Source organism: Herpailurus yagouaroundi, unplaced genomic scaffold, assembly GCF_014898765.1.
Source record: "Herpailurus yagouaroundi ecotype Mexico unplaced genomic scaffold, PumYag 545, whole genome shotgun sequence".
In the NCBI taxonomy this organism is placed as follows: domain Eukaryota; kingdom Metazoa; phylum Chordata; class Mammalia; order Carnivora; family Felidae; genus Herpailurus; species Herpailurus yagouaroundi.
Genome location: NW_024412762.1, coordinates 326,099 through 343,577, shown reverse-complemented (window position 1 = coordinate 343,577; position 17,479 = coordinate 326,099). Strand labels below are relative to the sequence as shown.

General features: G+C 45.5%; 1 protein-coding gene across 7 annotated transcripts in view; it reads left to right on the top strand.

The window, feature by feature from the left end:
• Positions 1-287: 287 nt before the first annotated feature.
• Positions 288-17,479, top strand: part of DGCR2 (DiGeorge syndrome critical region gene 2) — a 100,620-nt gene continuing 83,428 nt past the window's right edge. For 4 of the 7 annotated variants that reach the window (XM_040465080.1, XM_040465079.1, XM_040465077.1 and 1 more), the window contains exon 1: positions 289-631. In XM_040465080.1, the coding sequence (XP_040321014.1) occupies positions 553-631 (79 nt within the window). In that variant the 5' untranslated portion in view covers positions 289-552. Of the gene's footprint in view, positions 632-17,479 lie in introns of all 7 variants that reach the window. The other 3 variants (XM_040465078.1, XM_040465075.1, XM_040465074.1) reach the window with 1 other exon arrangement.

Here is a 17,479-nt window from a genome sequence, read left to right as displayed (position 1 = left end):
GGCCCTTGGCGGGCCCTACCACCCAGGCTCCACCCCCGAGCCCCACCTCTCTGCATAACCAATGGTACACTTCACTCCTTATAGTTCCGCCCACCCGTCGAGCCCGCCTCTCGGTTCCCGCCCCCACCACCTTCCCAGCCTTAGGCCTCGCCCCTTTCGGGTACAACCGCCCAGGCTCCGCCCCCTACACTGCCAAGGGTCCGCACGCATTGGGAGCGTGCAGGCCCCGCCCCCTGCCTCGGCACTCATTGGCGGGAGCCGGCGTCGCGGGCGGGGGGCGGTGCGGAGCTGAGCAGGACGGCCGCCATCTTGCGCGGAGCCGGAGTCGGAACCCGAGACTGAGGCCGAGAGTGCGCGCCAGCCCGCGGCCCAGTGTAGCCGTGGCTTAGCCGGAGCCTTCTCCCGCTGCCTTTCCGCGCCCGGCCCCTAACCCTCAGCCCGGCCCGGTTCCCTAACCCTCAGCCCGGCTCGGTCCCCTGACCCTCGGCCCGGCCCGGTCCGGCCTCCCCGCGGGGTCACGCGGCCGCCCCGGGGACGATGAACGGAGGATAAATGGTGCCCAAGGCAGACAGCGGTGCCTTCTTGCTGCTCTTCCTGCTCGTGCTCACCGTCACCGAGCCGCTGCGGCCAGGTGCGCGGCGCGGTGGGCGCGGCGCGGTGGGGGCGATGTGTGGGGGCGGGGCAGGGCAGGGCGGGCGGTGTGCGGGGCCGGGGTCTCCCGGGATCTCCCTCCACCGGGCGGGGCCCCGGTAGGGCGCATCTGAGGCCTGCCCGCGGGCCGCCGTGCCCCCCGCCCGGGACCGTGCCGAGAGTTTTACCTGGGCTCCGAGCGCTTCTCACATCATGGAACTTTGTTCTCGAGGGGATGTTACCTTTGGATCCGTGTCCGTGGGGCGCTGCGTGCTTTGAGATTGACCGAAGCGAGAGTGGTGTGCGGGGCCCGACCTAACTTCTGGGGCCTGGGAGTTCTCTGGCGGAGGAGCTGCGCCCCTGGGGCGCGCCCTCCTTGCCCAGCGGCTGGGGTCAGGCTGGAGTGCTGGGGTCGAGAGAGCAGCTTGTGGAGACACATGGTTTTTTTTTCCCATGTTATTCCTCAGCAGTGCTTTTGTGCCAGCGCCTCGGCCCTGGAAACTCCTTGGCTGGAGAGCGGTAGCCGTGTCGCTTATTGTCACTCAGTGAGGTGTTGTAGCTGAGAACTCAGCTGAGAGATCGATCCGAGGAGGTACTAGGAGTCCGCCAAGCGTCGCACTCAGAAAGCAACCTAGCTTCCTGGGGCAGAGACTCGTGCCGCGCGCGGCCGGGTCTCCGCCGTCGGAGCTTGGACATTGCCAGGCACTTAGGAGTGTACCTTGTATGTGATGATTAAATGCTTTTGGAACTCCCTTTGGAGCTTGTGTTTTTATAAGTAAGCTTGTGGTGGGGAATCAGAATCATGGCAGCCAGAAGGTCCAGGATAATTTTTATCTCTGTTTCTTGTGTACCCCCTCCTCCGTTGAATGCAACAAAAAAATCAAATCCCCAATTGCAGGGCAGATTTATTCATCAAGTACAGGAGGGTTGGTGCTGGGGGCCCACAGAGTGCTTTTAGTGGTCTTCTTTTAAAATCAGCAAGGAAAAAAAACCCTGACCGTTTAGGTCAAAGAAAATGTTACGCACATTAAAGTTTATTTAGCTTTATACTATTGCAGTTGAAAAGTATGACTCTTAGTAATCTTTTATGGCAGAAGGAGCCCATGAAGGCCAAAGTGTCCAGGGCTATTGTCTGTGAGCTCTGTCAGGTCTCTGTAAAAACAGGCTGGGGAGCACAGTGGAGTGCCACCCTCCTTAATGCCTCAGCCAAGGCGCTCATACCAGACATGACACACCTCTCTGCCTTTGTCATCCTACATAGACTGCTGTCTCCTCCCCAGTGTTTACTTGGTGGCCAAGGCCCTGGGCCCCTGCTCAACCTGGAGTCTTTCCAGTGATGCTTCTCTGGGCTCCCTGAGTAGAACTGGTTGCTCGCTGCTTCTGATGGTTCCCTCAGCAGCAGGGTGACTGGTGGGATGGCCTCAGTAGGAATGGTAGCCAGAAAAAGGGCTAGTTGTGGAGAGAGTACTGAATGGGCCCTTGAGGTCCAGAACCAAAGCATTTGTGGCTCCTTGTGATTAAGTTCTTTAGAAAACATGTTTATATCTGTAGAGAAGTGAGACATTCTCTTTTGGCTCTTGGGTCCTAGTTCTGCTTATCAGGTCACTGGACTCAGGGGCGAAGCCACACATCATGCCTGTCTTCCTTGGGGTGCCTCTGGTTCCAGGTCCAGCACCACCTCTCTGGATGATAGAGGTGACCAACGTCCCCAACTCCCTTTCCTTTGCTGTCTGTCCGGGTATCCTGCCAACTGGCCAGCAACAATTCAGAAAGTGTAAATTCTGTCTGCCTACCACTAGGGATGCTCAAATGAATTGAGTAAATCCTTTTCTCTAGGAGTGCCCTTTAGGTACGGAAGCAGAAACTAGGTATAAATCAGGCTTGAGTGTGGGGGCTAACAGGCAGGCAGTCCAGGTGGCCAGTCTTTTGTACCTTTGAAGCAGGGGAGGGCTTTATAGGAGACCTCACACTTAGGTCTGAGCTGGGGTAAGGAGGTGGCTCTGGTTGAAGGTGCAGATTATCCCACTGTATTCATGACTTTCCAGATTAGAACTTTGCAGTGGTTCCTAATGGTGTTTTGAGTTGCCTGGGGGGTTTGCTGGTTTCCTGATTTTGGCTGGTTGGCTAGGGCCAGTCACACTCTCGGTTAGAGGTTCTCTTTTGCGGGGTTGTGTGTGCTCTGTGTCCTTCCAGGCAGGGTGCTGCTGGCTGATGCTTGTGAAGGAGGGCTTCCCTGGTCTTCACCTGCATTCTTTCTGTTGGAGTCCCAGCTTAGACCCGTACTTGAGTGTGAGGAGGGCATCAGGCAGAACCTACTTTCCAGGGGAGGGAGTCCTTGAGGACTGAGGCCAAGCCACTTTTGGTTCTTCGCTGGTGCAGGCCAGAGTGTGAAGGCTTTCACAGAGTGGCGGCAACAAGAGAGCTCTGAATTTGACCTTTTGGCCAAGTTTTTGTTTTTGTTTTTTAAATGCGTATTTGATCTTGGTTGATTGAAGATGTGTTACATGCCAGGTGCTGTTTTAATGTGTAGTAAAATGTGCATTGATTACCTCTCAGGTGATCCCTGTGAGGTAGATGACTTATTAGCCCCATTTTATAGATGGGGAAATAAACAGAGAGCTCATGAAAGTAAGTGGCTGAGATGAGATTTCAGTCCTAGATGTCTGGCCCATCATGTGCCCTTGGCTGAGGCTCTGTCTACTCCGGCTGTGTTTGTTCTGTCCCGGCCTTAACCCCAGCTGTGGAACTCCAGGCCACATCTCTTCCCTTGATAGACCAAGTGGTTCTCCAGGTGAGCACAGACCTTTTTCCATCTGAATACTCTGATCTGAGGTATAGAACCAGTTCTCTCCCCAAATCCCCTTTGTGGTTAGCCATAATGACCAACGGTGGTGTCTGTTATATCCGCTGGGGCTGTGGTGAGAAGGGTAGGTTGGAGATCTCTTCTGAGGAACGACAAGCATGGAGGGGCTTTTGGGGTACCAGTGGCCATGGTGTCATCTCATTGACCTTTTCTCCATCTGTGCAGAGGATGCAGCAGCAATTGCTGATTCTAAAACTGTTTTTCTCGTTGACGAAAGAAAATCATGCCATGGTTTTAGCTACAGCTTTATCCAGGGTGACCCCACCATACATGGCTGAGAAAACATTTGCCTTCCCCATGTGAGCTGTGTCTCAGCTGAGCTCCCCAGCCCTGTAAAAACCTTGTGTTCAGTGAGGCTGCCTGATGAGGTAGCAAGACTGGAAGCTGTCTTCCTTGTACTGTTGGAAAAGCTGGCTGAAGAGGCAAATGACTTGCATAAGGTTGCACAGCTGGTGAGCAGCATAGCTAGCATTCAAACCTAGGTGAATTCACTCCAAGTTCAGGGTTCTTTCCCTTTTGTCATTAGGAACCCAGAGGGGCCTGCTGTCTGTGCTGAATTGCTAAATCTTCAGTGAACTAACCTAGTGGCCACAGCACCTTTCCTCTGGAGCAGCACATGGGTTAGTGAAGGGGAAGAGTGTGGATATTTTGCAAGCAGATGTGGCTGAAACTCATAGAAATAGCTGGGAAGTTGAACCTGCACCTGGGCTTGCCAGGCGCTTTCTGAGTGAGCTGTTTCCTTCACAGCCCTTCACAGCTGTTTTCTTCACAGTTGCAAGAATAAAATTCATGCCAAGAATACCTGTGTACTCTCTACCCAGGCTTACCTATTGTCAGCATTTTACCTTACTTGCCTTCTTCTTCATGTGTGCATGTGCGTATGTACGCACATAATTTATTTTCTGAATCATTTGAAAGTAAGTGGCCCTTTCTCCCTGAACACTTTGGCCACTGCAGAGAGCAGGAGGAGACTCCTGGTACTTGATGTCCCTCGGGAGACGAACGGTGATGCCTCCCCACAGCCCTGTAACAAGCCCTCACCACAACCTGCTGTGTCTGGGCACTGTCACCAGCTACCACCTGCTGTGTGCCGGGCACCGTCACCACGGGAAAGTATTGAGGGCACAGGAAGCACTGTGGTTAAAGCTCCGGTTGGCCCAGGTGGCAGCGAATCAGGGTTATTATTTCAGTTGGTGCTTCTGGTCTTAGGAGTGAAGAATGTGCTGCTGTTGCACACTTCGCCAGATGGGTCTGCACCTACTTGCTGCTCTTACGCTGTACCTTTCCTGTTCCTCTGACCCAGATTGCTCTTGCCTGCAGCCTTCCCTAGTCCTGCTTCTCAGGCTAGCTCACTTGCACTTTCCTCACCCCTTAGCTCCCCTAGGCAGTTTGGCAGCACTAAGGCTTGTGCTGCTTTAGTTAGCCTTCATGGCAGGTGATCTAGTTAGCCCTCCTTGCACAGGTGATCTCTTACCTCCCTTTGGTACTTGGTGTAGGGAAACATTGATTCTTAGGTGGAATGTGTCAGTGACAACATTTAGGACCTAGTAGGTAGCAAGGGACTGATTAAGTGTCTTTGGTACACTGCCAGATTGTTCCCTCATCACATGTGCTTTTTGTTTTTGGGGTGCTAAGATGTTGGTGAGTGGCCCTTTCCTCTTCCAGTCTGCAGAGTGGGTCAATAATCCCGAGAGCCCAATTTTGAGCCAACACTTTGCCAGCGTGATGGATGGATTCAAAGTATGGCTATTTTGTTTTTGGTGTGATTTGCCAGTTGACTTGGGGTGTTTAGTGAAATCACATCTTGTCCTGCTGCTCCAAGCTGGGCTGTGTGTTCCATCATGTGGGACATGTTTCCTCAACAGGGTAAGTCCAGGGGAGGGTGAATGGCCTGTGCAGTGAGCTGTGGACACAGTGTCCTGCGGCTTCTGGGCATCGACCTGGGAGGGAGGAAGCCCAGGTCTGGTGTTGCTTCACACAAGCTGTTTGTAGAGTCCAGTGTAGTGGGTTAAGAGTGTGAACCCTAGATTGCATGGCTGGGAGTCAGGACCCACTCTGCTGCCCACTCTGTGACTGTGCTGAGCCTCATTTTCCTTATCTGTAATGCAGACAAAATAGAACATAGCTGAGAGATGCTATGAGAATTAAAATCAATGGGTATACAGTTCTAACACATCCTGACAAAAAGGCCGTTCATGTTAGCTCCGGATGGACTTTAGAGAGTGTAGGGACCCCCTGAAAGTCTGGGTGCATGGGTGTGTGTGCATAAGGGCATGTTTCTTAGGAGACAGCCCCCACCTGGGAGGCAGCAGAGTGAAGTGGCTTTGAGCACTGTCTGACACACAGTGAGCGCTAAATGAGTCTAGCCATTCTCATGGTCTGAGAGGGGGTGTGTGTGGCTTCCTAGAGCCCCCAAAACAGCCGCAGTGCTTTGGACAGGGCTAGGATTGTTCATACTGACACGTTTCACTCTTTGTCACGTTCATGTTGTGTCCCCTGGGCTTAGTTTGGCACAGAGTGGGCACTCAGAAATCAGTTATTGAACAAATGCACAAATGGCTATTTATATTTTGACATAAAGAGCAACAGCTCCCTTAGCCAGCGGGCCTCGCAGCTGCCCCTGGTGGGGGTGGTGAGGATAAGGGCCTTGTGGCCGCCTGCAAGAACGCCTTTGGAGGACCAGTGTGTTTGGGGTGGGGGAAACTGTAGGCCAGCTGGCCTGGGCCCCCACTGCGGAGAGCTTCTCCTTCCTGCAGGGGTGAGCTGGGCTGTGAGGTGAGAGCAGGTGAAGACTTCTCACAAATGTGGATCCTTTTTGAAATTTACCAGCCACCCAGCCTAGGGTTGTTGGTGGGGGGAGGGGGGAGGTTGGTCAGGAAGCCTTTGGGGTGGGTGGGCTGGGCTTCCTCTCGAATGGACTTGCTTGGCACCGAGGCTTGAGAACCGGACTTATCCCTGCATGAGGACATGGCTTGCCCTTCCCTGGGCCATTGCACAGTACAGGCCTGGCTTCAGAGATGGTAGGTGCAAGAACTGCCACGCTTGCCCTTCTCTGCCTGGTGTGGCCTTTCTTCAGCCAGCGTGGACTGGTCATTGTCCTCAATTCCAGATCCTGGCAGCCAGCCATTAGTTTGATCAGCTTGTCATCTGTCTGCTCTCATTTGTTGACAGGTCCATGTCGGATAGGGCTGAGAGCGGAGCCCCAGTGGGTATGCTGGATGGAGAAAGCCTCCAGGTGTCCACCCTATTCCTCCCTGTCTTAGAAGCCTTATTCCCATGGGGCGCCTGGGTGGCACAGTCGGTTAAGCGTCTGACTTCAGCCAGGTCACGATCTCGCGGTCCGTGAGTTCGAGCCCGCGTCAGGCTCTGGGCTGATGGCTCGGAGCCTGGAGCCTGTTTCCGATTCTGTGTCTCCCTCTCTCTCTGCCCCTCCCCCATTCATGCTCTGTCTCTCTCTGTCCCAAAAATAAATAAAAAACGTTGAAAAAAAAATTAAAAAAAAAAGTTACTCTAAAAAAAAAAAAAAAAAAAAGAAGCCTTATTCCCGAGGGGACCTTCCATAGGAATTTATGGCTGTGGAGAGGATTGCTTGGGGCTCCCTGGGGCACTGGACAAGGGGCAGAGGCCACTGCAGAGGGTGTCCCAGAAGGTCAGCTGGGAGATGGGAGGTTCCAGGACCCCTAGTACTTAGATTGAAATCAGGTGTCCTGATGCGGACGCCTTTTGAATGCTGCTAGTTGCTTCCTAGGGTCTTTGGGTTGGTTAATTTATCCCTGGCTCTGTGGTCTTATAAGGCAGAGCAAGAGAACTGGAAGTACCTGAAAGGGATGAGGTTTGTTTAGGGTCAAAGCAGGGCCTGTGCTGCAAACCTCAGTGGTTTGTTGGCCACTCCTTCAGATTCTTTCTCCACACCATCAGTGAGGGTGGGATGCACACACGCAGACTGACCAAGTGAGCCACAGTGAAAGCCCAGGACAGTTTGGAAAAATGTTGATTTTTTAAAAAAATATTTACAAAAATTTCATACATGGAATATTTTACATAAATGGAATTATACTTTTTATGTAAACTTACTGAGTTTTTCAGTGGACAAGTGTTCTGGAGATCTTTGTACACATAGTTGTACATCATTTTTTTTAGATGGACTTTGTGAGAACTTTTTCAGTCTTTTTTTTTTTTTTTTTTAAGTTTACTCATTTATTTTGAGAGAGTGTATGCACATGAGTGAGTAGGGGAGGGGAAGAGAGAGAGGGAGAGAGAGAATCCCAGGCAGGCACCTTGCTGACAGTGCAGAGCCTGATGCAGGTTCATACTCACAAACCCTGAGATCATGACCTGAGCTTAAATCAGGTTTTGGACACTTAACAAACGGAGCCCGCTCAGGTGCCCCTCCTCAATTTTATTTTGTTTTGCCTGTGGAGTCTGGTCCTGGGAGAGTCCTCTTACCTAAACTTTTCATCAACCAGAAGTTCAGTGAGATTTACAGTTAAAGATGGCATGGCCAAGAGGCTGAGGGGACCTAACTCTTAAAGTACACAGGCAGTACTTCCAACTGGCTGTTCCCAGACTCTCATGTATTTGTCTCAGTCTAAAACTCTATCTGCAGCAGCTCCAGGTTGGGATCCTGGTTTTCACATGTATTTATGCTATAACTCAAATTCGTGTGCTTATTTATCTAAGTGGTATAATTTCACCAAGGATAATTTAGAGTTAGAGTGGCCTAAATGGGGAACATTGATACGAACAAAATTATTCAGTTGAGAGGTGCCTTAAGGGTGAAAATGAAACCAAATCTCAAAGATCCAATGGTCAGCATTTTTTTTTTATTGGTATGAGGAAGCTTAATCCCAAAAAGAATTAAGATTTCAAAATATCTTCCTTCAGAGGGAGGCAGAGAGATACTTCTTTTTTTTTAATTTTTTTTATTTTTTTTTTAACGTTTATTTATTTTTGAGACAGAGAGAGACAGAGCATGAACGGGGGAGGGTCAGAGAGAGGGAGACACAGAATCCGAAGCAGGCTCCAGGCTCTGAGCTGTCAGCACAGAGCCTGACGCGGGGTTCGAACTCACGGACCGCGAGATCATGACCTGAGCTGAAGTCGGCCGCTTAACCGACTGAGCCACCCAGGCGCCCCGATACTTCTTTTTTTTAAAAAAAACTTTCTACTTTGGGGATGTCCATACCTACAGAAAAGTTGCAAGAGTAGTACTATGAACTCCACCTTTATATAGTTCACCTAGATTCACCAGTTGTTAACATTTGACTCACCACACATTTGTGGGCATACATGTGTGCATACTTGAAACTAAGTTGGAGGCATCACGACCCTTCATTACTAAATCTCTCAATTTATATTTCCTAAGAACAAAGCCATTCTCTTATAAGCAGAGTATAGTTACCAAATCTAGGAAGTTTGACATCGATGTAGTACTGTTAGCCATGTCCCTGGTTGTCTGATTACAACATATTTTTCCAAGTCAGGATCCAATCTGGTATCATGTATTGCATTTAATTTTGATGTGTGTTTAATCTTTTAAAATCTGGAAAACCTTCCTGTCCTTGTCTTTTGTATTATGGACTTATGAAAGAGTACAGGGAGCTCTTTTATTTTTTAAAAAAAATATAATGTTTATTTTGGCGGGGGAGTGGCAGAGAGAGAGAGAGACCGAATCAGAGGCAGGCTCCCTATTCTGAGGTGTCAGCACAGACCCTGACGAGGGGCTCGAACTCACAAACCGTGAGCTCATGACCTGAGCCAAAGTCAGACGGTTAACTGACTGAGCCACCCAGGCACCCCTATAGGCACTCTTTTATAGAATATTTCTCATTTTGGGTTTATCATATTATTTCCTTGTGATCAGATTCAGTTGATGCATACTGGCAGGTGTGATCCCCCAGATCATTGAGTCCTTCTCATTGCATGCATCTGGAAACACAGCCCATTGGTTTGTCTCAGGAGTGGTGATATTACTCTTGGTCATGTGGTAGGGTGGCATTGGCTGCATTTCTCTGGGGAAATGTGGCTTTCCCCCTTTGTGATGGGCAAGTAGAGATATAGGCTTGCCCATTGTTTTTCAGCATCTATTAATGATTCTGGCCTGAACCAGTTGCCACTGTGATGATTGCTAAATGGTGATTTGTTCTTACTTTTTCTTTTAGTAGTAGTCTACTATCAAAGAGAATTGTCTTCCTTTTCATTTTTTACTGTCTGTATGGATTCATGGATTCTTCTTTCTGTTCAGTGTGTTACATGGTCTGTTAGCATGATTCATATTTAAAATTTTAATGTTTATTTATTTTTAAGAGAGAAGAGCTTGAACAGGGGAGGGGCAGAGAGAGAGAGAGAGAGAAAATCAGAAGCAGGCTCCAGGCTCTGAGCTGTCAGCACAGAGCTCAACGCAGGGCTTGAACTCATAAACCACGAGATCATGGCCTGAGCCAAAGTTGGATGCCTAACTAACTGAGCCACCCACGTGCCCCAGTCATGATTCATTTTGATACTTACATTGTAATTAATACAGGAAGGGGAAACCCCTGTATGCTGGCTTCTGCATCCTTCTGACGTGTCCTCATCCATTTTGAATGTTCCTTATTACCAGGCTCAGCTTGTATCTTTCCTGCCCCAGGCATTTTTCCATGGAACACTGGTTCCTTTTAGTGGGAGATGGTATTTAGAAGGCAAGATTTTGGTGCTAGGTGAGTTTATTGCTCCTCGGATGATGTTGCTACTAGACCTTTCAGTCTACTTGGGGTGTACGTGCATGCACATCTGTCTGTCTCTGTGCGTGTGTGTGTGTGGATCTTGTCTGTATGTGTGTCTTTTTGTGTAAATTCATACTGTTTCTTTTAAAAAATTTTAACATGTTTATTTATTTTGAGAGAGAGAACACATATGCATGCAATCTGGGGAGGGGGAGAGAGAGAGAGAATCCCAAGCAGGCTCTGTGCTGTCAGCCCAGAGCCTGACATGGGACTTGGTCTCAGGAACTATAAGATCGTGACCTGAGCTCAAATTGAGAGTCAGATGCTTAACTGACTGAGCCACCCAGGTGCCCCCATACTGTTTCTTTTGGTTAAAACCCAGCATCATAGGATCTTGCCTGTTTTCCCTGTTTCGTATTTCTACAGTGAGAACTCTGGCTTCCAACAACATCCGTAGATTTACTTATTTGCTTAGTCCTACAGTGTGCACAGAATAGTTTCAGAAGTGCTATACTCATTGTCACTACCACAGCCAACCCAACTGAGTAAGATTTTGGATTTTTTTTTTCTTTTTGCAACTCGTTTTGTCTGTAGACTGATAGTATATGCTCAATGTACTGGGTCCAAAAGCTACTTGGATTAATTTTTTTCACTCTTCTGTGTGTTTGTTATACAGTTAGGTTCAAAACTGAGTTTATTTTATTTATTATTATTTTAATTTTTTAATGTTTATTTATTATTGCGAGACAGACATAGAACGTGAGCAGGGGAGTGGGAGAGAGAGGGGAAGACACAGAATCTGAAGCAGGCTCCAGGCTCTGAGCTGTCAGCACAGAGCCTGATGTGGGGCTCGAACTCACAAACTGTGAGAGATCATGACCTGAGCCAAAGTCGGTCGCCCAACCAACTGAGCCACCCGGGTGCCCCAAAACTGAGTTGATTTTAAACTGCCTTTACTAAAGAAAAAATATTGAGAGAGGTAATTACTATAATCTCATTATTATAACAAGCTTCTATTTCATCATACTAATCCGTAAAGAAACATCTCATTTTTTAATAGGTTGTATTTTCCTGGGTAAATTAGAAATCATTTTTATGACTAGATATTTATAGTTTTAGCAAGTCAGCTCATTAGTGTCAATTGCTATTTGCTTAAAATATTTTTTCCAATTTTGTTTTTTGGGTTTGAAGAGTATTATGTATGTTGAATAAATGACCATTCAGCATCAGTAAAAAGAAAGGCCAAGTAAAATTTATAACAAACAATTACATTCCTTAGATTTTAGCATTAGTAAATGCTATTAATCAGCTTTTTAATTTTGTTAACCTTAAAATCTTTTTTTTTTTAAGTTTATTTTTGAGAGAGAGAGAGAGAGAGAGAGAGAGGGAGAGAGAAATCCCAAGCAGGAGATTTGAGCGGGGCTCAAACCCATGAACCGTGAGATCATGACCTGAGCCAAAGTTGGGTACTTAACCAACTGAACCATCCAGGTACCCCAACTTTAAAATCTTCTGATGGAGTGTATCAGAAACTACTTTATAATACTAACTGCAGTGTGGTATCTTGGATTGGATCCTGCAATAGGAAAAGGAACAGCTAGTGGAATTCTAATAATGTGGAGTTCAGTTCATAGAAAAGTACCAATGTTAGTTTCCTAATTATGCCAAATGTGTCATGGTAGTGTGTAGTATAAGATGTTAACAACCAGGGAAACTGGATGAGGGTACATGGGAACTTTTCTGTAAACCTAAAATTATCCCATAGTCAAAAGTTCATTTGAAAAGTTATTTTGCGATAATTGAATACTTAAAAATGAATTATTCTTCATTTGAAAGAGTCCTGAGACCTTGTTATCCTAGTTTTGTCAGTGACAATTTTGTCGGTACAATTTTGTCAATCACTCTTTCTAATTTCAGTTTCTTTTTTGGGAAGATAAGTGGAGGGCTTATATGTTCGAGGTTTGTTTAATTACTTCCAGTCCTACCACCCTCCACATGGCATCTGCCACGTGCTGATAGTCTCTGAAGTGTGTGGTGATGTGGGGGAGCTGCCTGAAGGTAGGGTCAAGGTTGGCCCAGGAGTTTGGGCATAGTTGTGCACATACTTTATCCAACAGCCCTATTTTGGAGGGAGACAGTGAGGCAGGTGTTAGGTCCATTTTAGAGATTGGGATGCTGAGGCCCAGAGAAGATAATCACCTTGCCTGGTGGCATCCCTTGGCTTTTAAGTAGAAGAAGCAGAAACTGGAAATCAAAGATTGTTCTCTTGAGCTGGATGCTCTGCCTCTTGCACCATGAGTCCAGAATAAGAAGAAAGAGCTGCATGGCTGTGGGGGACTGAGTGGAGATAGATGCACCTGCGAAGGAGGAGGCATCTTGTCACTCATGGCTTCCGGCTCCACCAACTTCTCATGTGGACCCTGATGGTGTCCCAGCTCTTTGGACCTGGCTGACCAATTCCAGGAGTTAGTGTTTGCAGCTTCCTCCAGTGACCACACCACCCTCTGATTGCAGTCAAACAAACGTGGACATTTTAAGAAGCTTGGGAGTCTTGTTCATAATCTTAACCTGTCACCCCTTTATGGATTTTGAACCATATGGCTAGATTATCTTTTAAGAAGCATTAATAAAAGTTAATAATCAGAGCAAGGTATTTTAAAGGTTTCATATAAGTAAATGTAAAAATGACAATACTTGTAAAAGCCAGAAAGTAACCCTAAAAATGGTTAGGACCCACAATAAAACAATGTTATAAAATTCTATCTAGCTGCTGTTGTGTGTTTCTCCTTTATAATTGCAGGGTGAGGTGTGATGCCCTTTTTATAGAAAGCGGTACTCATATCTGCCTTATTTTACAGATGAAGAGACAGCTTGGAAGAGTAAGTGACTTGCCCACAGTCACACAGCTAGTAAGTGGCGGAGCCAGTATTTGAAGCCTGGGAAGCTAGAGCTCCGGCTCTGACATTGCACAGCTTCAGTGGGTACTTCATTACCCTCTGCTCTTTTGCCCTCTGTTCCTTCTCATCTTTCTGCCTGGTCTTTACTGACTTTTCACCTTGAACCTCTTTGCCTACCTGCTTTTCCTTGTCTTCCTCCCATAGCCTTGGCCACTGGTGTCACAGTGCTAACTCCCCATCTCACCTGCCCACAGCTGTGTCCTTGTGACTGTCCTGCAGGCAGCCTCAGGCTTGGCCTGTCAGGAGCTGAAAGCATCCCCTGCTGGCCTGGTCCTGTACTTTTGGCCTCCTTTCTTAGCTGTTGCTAGTGGTATTGTTGTCATCATCACCACCACCACCCTTCTCCTACCCCACCCCCATTTCTGAGCATCATGCACTCTGCTGAGCACTAGGTGTGCAATAGCTTAGTGAACCCTAACAATAAACCTTTTGTTTTTTTAATTTTGTTTTAAGTGTTTGTTTATTTTTGAGAAATACACGGAGCACAGGTGGGGGAGGGGCAGAGAGACAGAGACACAGAATCTGAGGCAGACTCCAGGCTCTGAGCTGTCAGCACAGAGCCTGACGTGGGGCTCGAACTCACGAGCCATGAGATCATGCCCTTAGCCGAAGTTGAGTCGGACGCTTAACCCGCTAAGCCACCCAGGCGCCCCTTGAGTATTCTTTAATGAGACCCATTAATGATAAGCTGTGTGCTTTTGTGAGCTCTTGTGGGGGTTCAAGCAGGTGTCAGAGCTTTGCCCACACTGAGCTAGCCTGAGGGAAGAACTGGAGCAAATCTCTTTCTAATGCCTGAGGCTTAGTGGCAGTCTCCTTTTGGAGTGCCTCAGACTTAGAGGCTGCTTTCCTGCAGGAGTTTATTTGGTGTTAATATTTCCCTTGCGACTTTAAAATCCCTTCATGTCTTATCTGTGCTTGTGAGGGTTAGGTACAGCCCACTGTCACCTCATTTTACACATGGGAAATTGGCCCCAGGAGGGATGTGAAGAGACCTCATCTTGATTTCTTACGTGGGGATAATAAAACTGACCTCGGAGGATTGTTAATTGGGCCCAGGGAAGGAAAGTTTAGGTCATTTGTTTTTTTTAATTTTCAAGTTGTGGTTAAAAAAAACACATAAAATGTACCTTCTTAACCATTTTTAAGTGTAGAGTACAGTAGTATTAACTAAATGCACCCTACTGGGTAACAGATCTTGAACTTTTCCATCTTGCAAAACTGGAACTCCTTACCCACTAACCAACAACTTCCCTTTTCCTTCTCACCTCAGCCCCTGGTGTTGTATTTTCTAAGAGTTTGACTACTTTAGAAACCTCATATCATGCAGTATTTGTCTTTTTGTGATTGGTTTATTTCACTTGGCATAATGTCTTCAAGGTTCATCCATGTTGTGGCATGACAGTTTCCTTTTTTAAGGCTGAATACTATTGGATTGTATGACTATACCACATTTTCTTTATCCATTCATCTGTAAGTCATTTAGGTTGCTTCTGCCTCTTGACTACTGTAAATAATGCTGCGATGAACTGGGTGTACAAGTATCTCTTTGAGATCCTGTTTTCAGTTCTTTTGGATACATATCCAGAAGTGGGATTGTGGATCATATGGTAATTCTGTTTTTAATGTGGAACCATACTATTTTCCGTGGTTATTGCACCATTTTACAACCCTACCAGTAGTATACAAGGCTTCCAATTTTTCTGTATTCTTGCCAACGCTTGTTATTTTCTTTTCTTTCTTTGTTTAATTTTCGAGAGAGCACACGCATGTCCAAGCAGGGGAGAAGGATGGGGGGGGTGGGGGTGGGGGAGAGTGAATGAATGAATGAATGAATGAGAGAGAAAATCTTAAGCAGGCTGCATGCTCAGCATGGAGCCCAACATGGGGCTCGATTCCATGACCCTGGGATCATGACCTGAGCTGAAATCAAGAGTTGGACACTTAACTGACTGAGCCACCCACATGTTCCAGCACTTGTTATTTTTCTATTGATTTATTTTTTGATAGTAGCCACCCTAAAGGGTATGGAGTAATATCTTGTTACGGATTTGGATTCCCCTAATGATTAGTGATGTTGAACATCTTGTCATAATCTTGTTGGCCATTTGTATATTTTCTTTGGAGAAATGTCTAATTCAAGTCCTTTGACCATTTTTAAATCGGATTACTTGTCTTTGTTGAATTGTAAGAGTTCTTTATATATGCTGGATACTAATCCCTTATCAGATACATGATTTGCAGATTTTTTTTCCCATTCTGTAAGGTTGCCTTTTTACTTTGTTATTTCTTTAAGTTTGATGTAGTTTTGTCTACTCTTGCTTTTGTTGTCTGTGCTTTTGTATCTTATCTAAGAAATCATTTCTAAATCTAATGCTGTAAAGCTTTTGTCTTGTATTTTCTTCTAAGGGTTTTATTGTTTTAGGTTCTACATTGATCCATTTTGATTTATTTTTTGTATATAGTGTTAGGTAAGAGTCTAACTTCATTCTTTTGTATATGGATATTTTCTCAGCAATATTTGTTGAAAAGATTGTCCTCTCCTCATTGAATGGTTTCAGGACCCTTGTCAAAAATCATTTGGCTGTATATGTGTGGGTTTATTTTGGAGCTCTTTATTCTGTATCATTGGCCTATATATCTGTGTTTATGCCAATAACACACTGTTTTGATTATTGTAGTTTTGTAATATGTTTGGAAATCAGGAAGTGTGAGACCTTCAGCTTTGTTTTTCTTCTTCAAGATTGTTTTGGCCATTTGGGGTAATTTGAGATTCCATATTAATTTTAAGATAGATTTTTCTATTTTGGCAAAAAATATCATTGGCATTTTGATAAAGAATGCATTGAATCTGTAGATTGCTTGGGTCATATTGGCATCTTAAATTTTCCATTCCATGAACAAGGAACAAGGGATGTCTTTCCATTATTTGTGTTCTCTTTAATTTCATCAGTGTTTTGTAGTTTTTGTATATTGGTATTTCATCTCTTTTGTTTAAGTTAATTTCATCTCTTTTGTTCATTGTTAGCGTATAGAAATACAACTGATTTTAGTGTGTTGATTTTTTTGTCCTACTGCTCTGCTGAATTTATTCTAACAGTTCTTTTTGTGTGTGAAATCTTTTTTTTTAAATTTTTTTAATGTTTATTTTATTTTTGAGAGAGAGAGAAAGACAGAGTATGAGTAGGGGAGGGGCAGAGAGAGAGGGAGACACAAAATCTGAAGCAGGCTTCAGGCTCGGAACTGTCAGCACAGAGTCCGACCCAGGGCTTGATCACATGAACTGTGAGATTATGACCTTAGCTGAAATCAGACGCTTAACTGACTGAGCCAACCAGTCACCCCTTTGGTGGAATCTTTAGACATAACAGATCATGTCATCTGCAAACATATGTAATTTTACTTTTTCCTTTCCAATTTGAATGTATTTTATTTCTTTTTCTTAACTAATTGCACTAGCTAGGACTTCTAGTGCTTTCTTCCATAGAAGATTGAACTTCATGAGAAACTGCCAGATGTTTTTTTCAAAGTGGTTATGCTATCTTACATACTTATCAGTATTGTGTAAGAGTTCCAGTTGCTCTATAATCTCAGCAACATTTTATGTTGTCAGACTTTTAAAGTTTAGCCTTTCTATTTTGTGGTTCCTATAGTGGTTTTAATTGCCTTTCCCTGTGAATGATGATGTTGAACACTTTTTCACGTCCTTGTTAGCCATTCATGTATCTTCTTTTGAGAAGTGTCTGTTCAAATCTTTTTTTTTTTTTTTTTTTTGATTTTTATTTATGACAGAGACAGAGCACAAACAGGGGAGGGGCAGAGAGAGCGAGAGGGAGACACAGAATCTGAAACAGGCTCCAGATGTATATACATGTAATGTATATACATTATATACATTATATATATTTAATAGTTATATACAATTTATTGAATTGTAGGAGTTTTTTGTATACTCCAGATAAAGTTTTTAGACAGATGTGTTGCAAGTATTTTCTCTTGGTCAGTGACCTACCCATTCACTTGCTCCACTATAGTTTTTTCTTTTGTGTTTATTTTTATTCTTGCTTAACTGTACTTTTATTTATTTTATTATTTTTGTAAGTTTATTTATTTTTGAGAGAGAGAGCACGAGCAGGGGAGGGTCAGAGGGGTGGGGGAGAGAGAGAATCCCAAGCAGGCTTTGCACTATCAGCATGGAGCCCGATGTAGGGCTCGAACTCACGAACTGCGAGATCGTGACCTGAGCCAAAATCAAGAGTTGGATGTGTTTAACCGACTGAACCACCCAGGCACCCCTGCTTAACTGTACTTTTTTTTTTTTTTTTTTT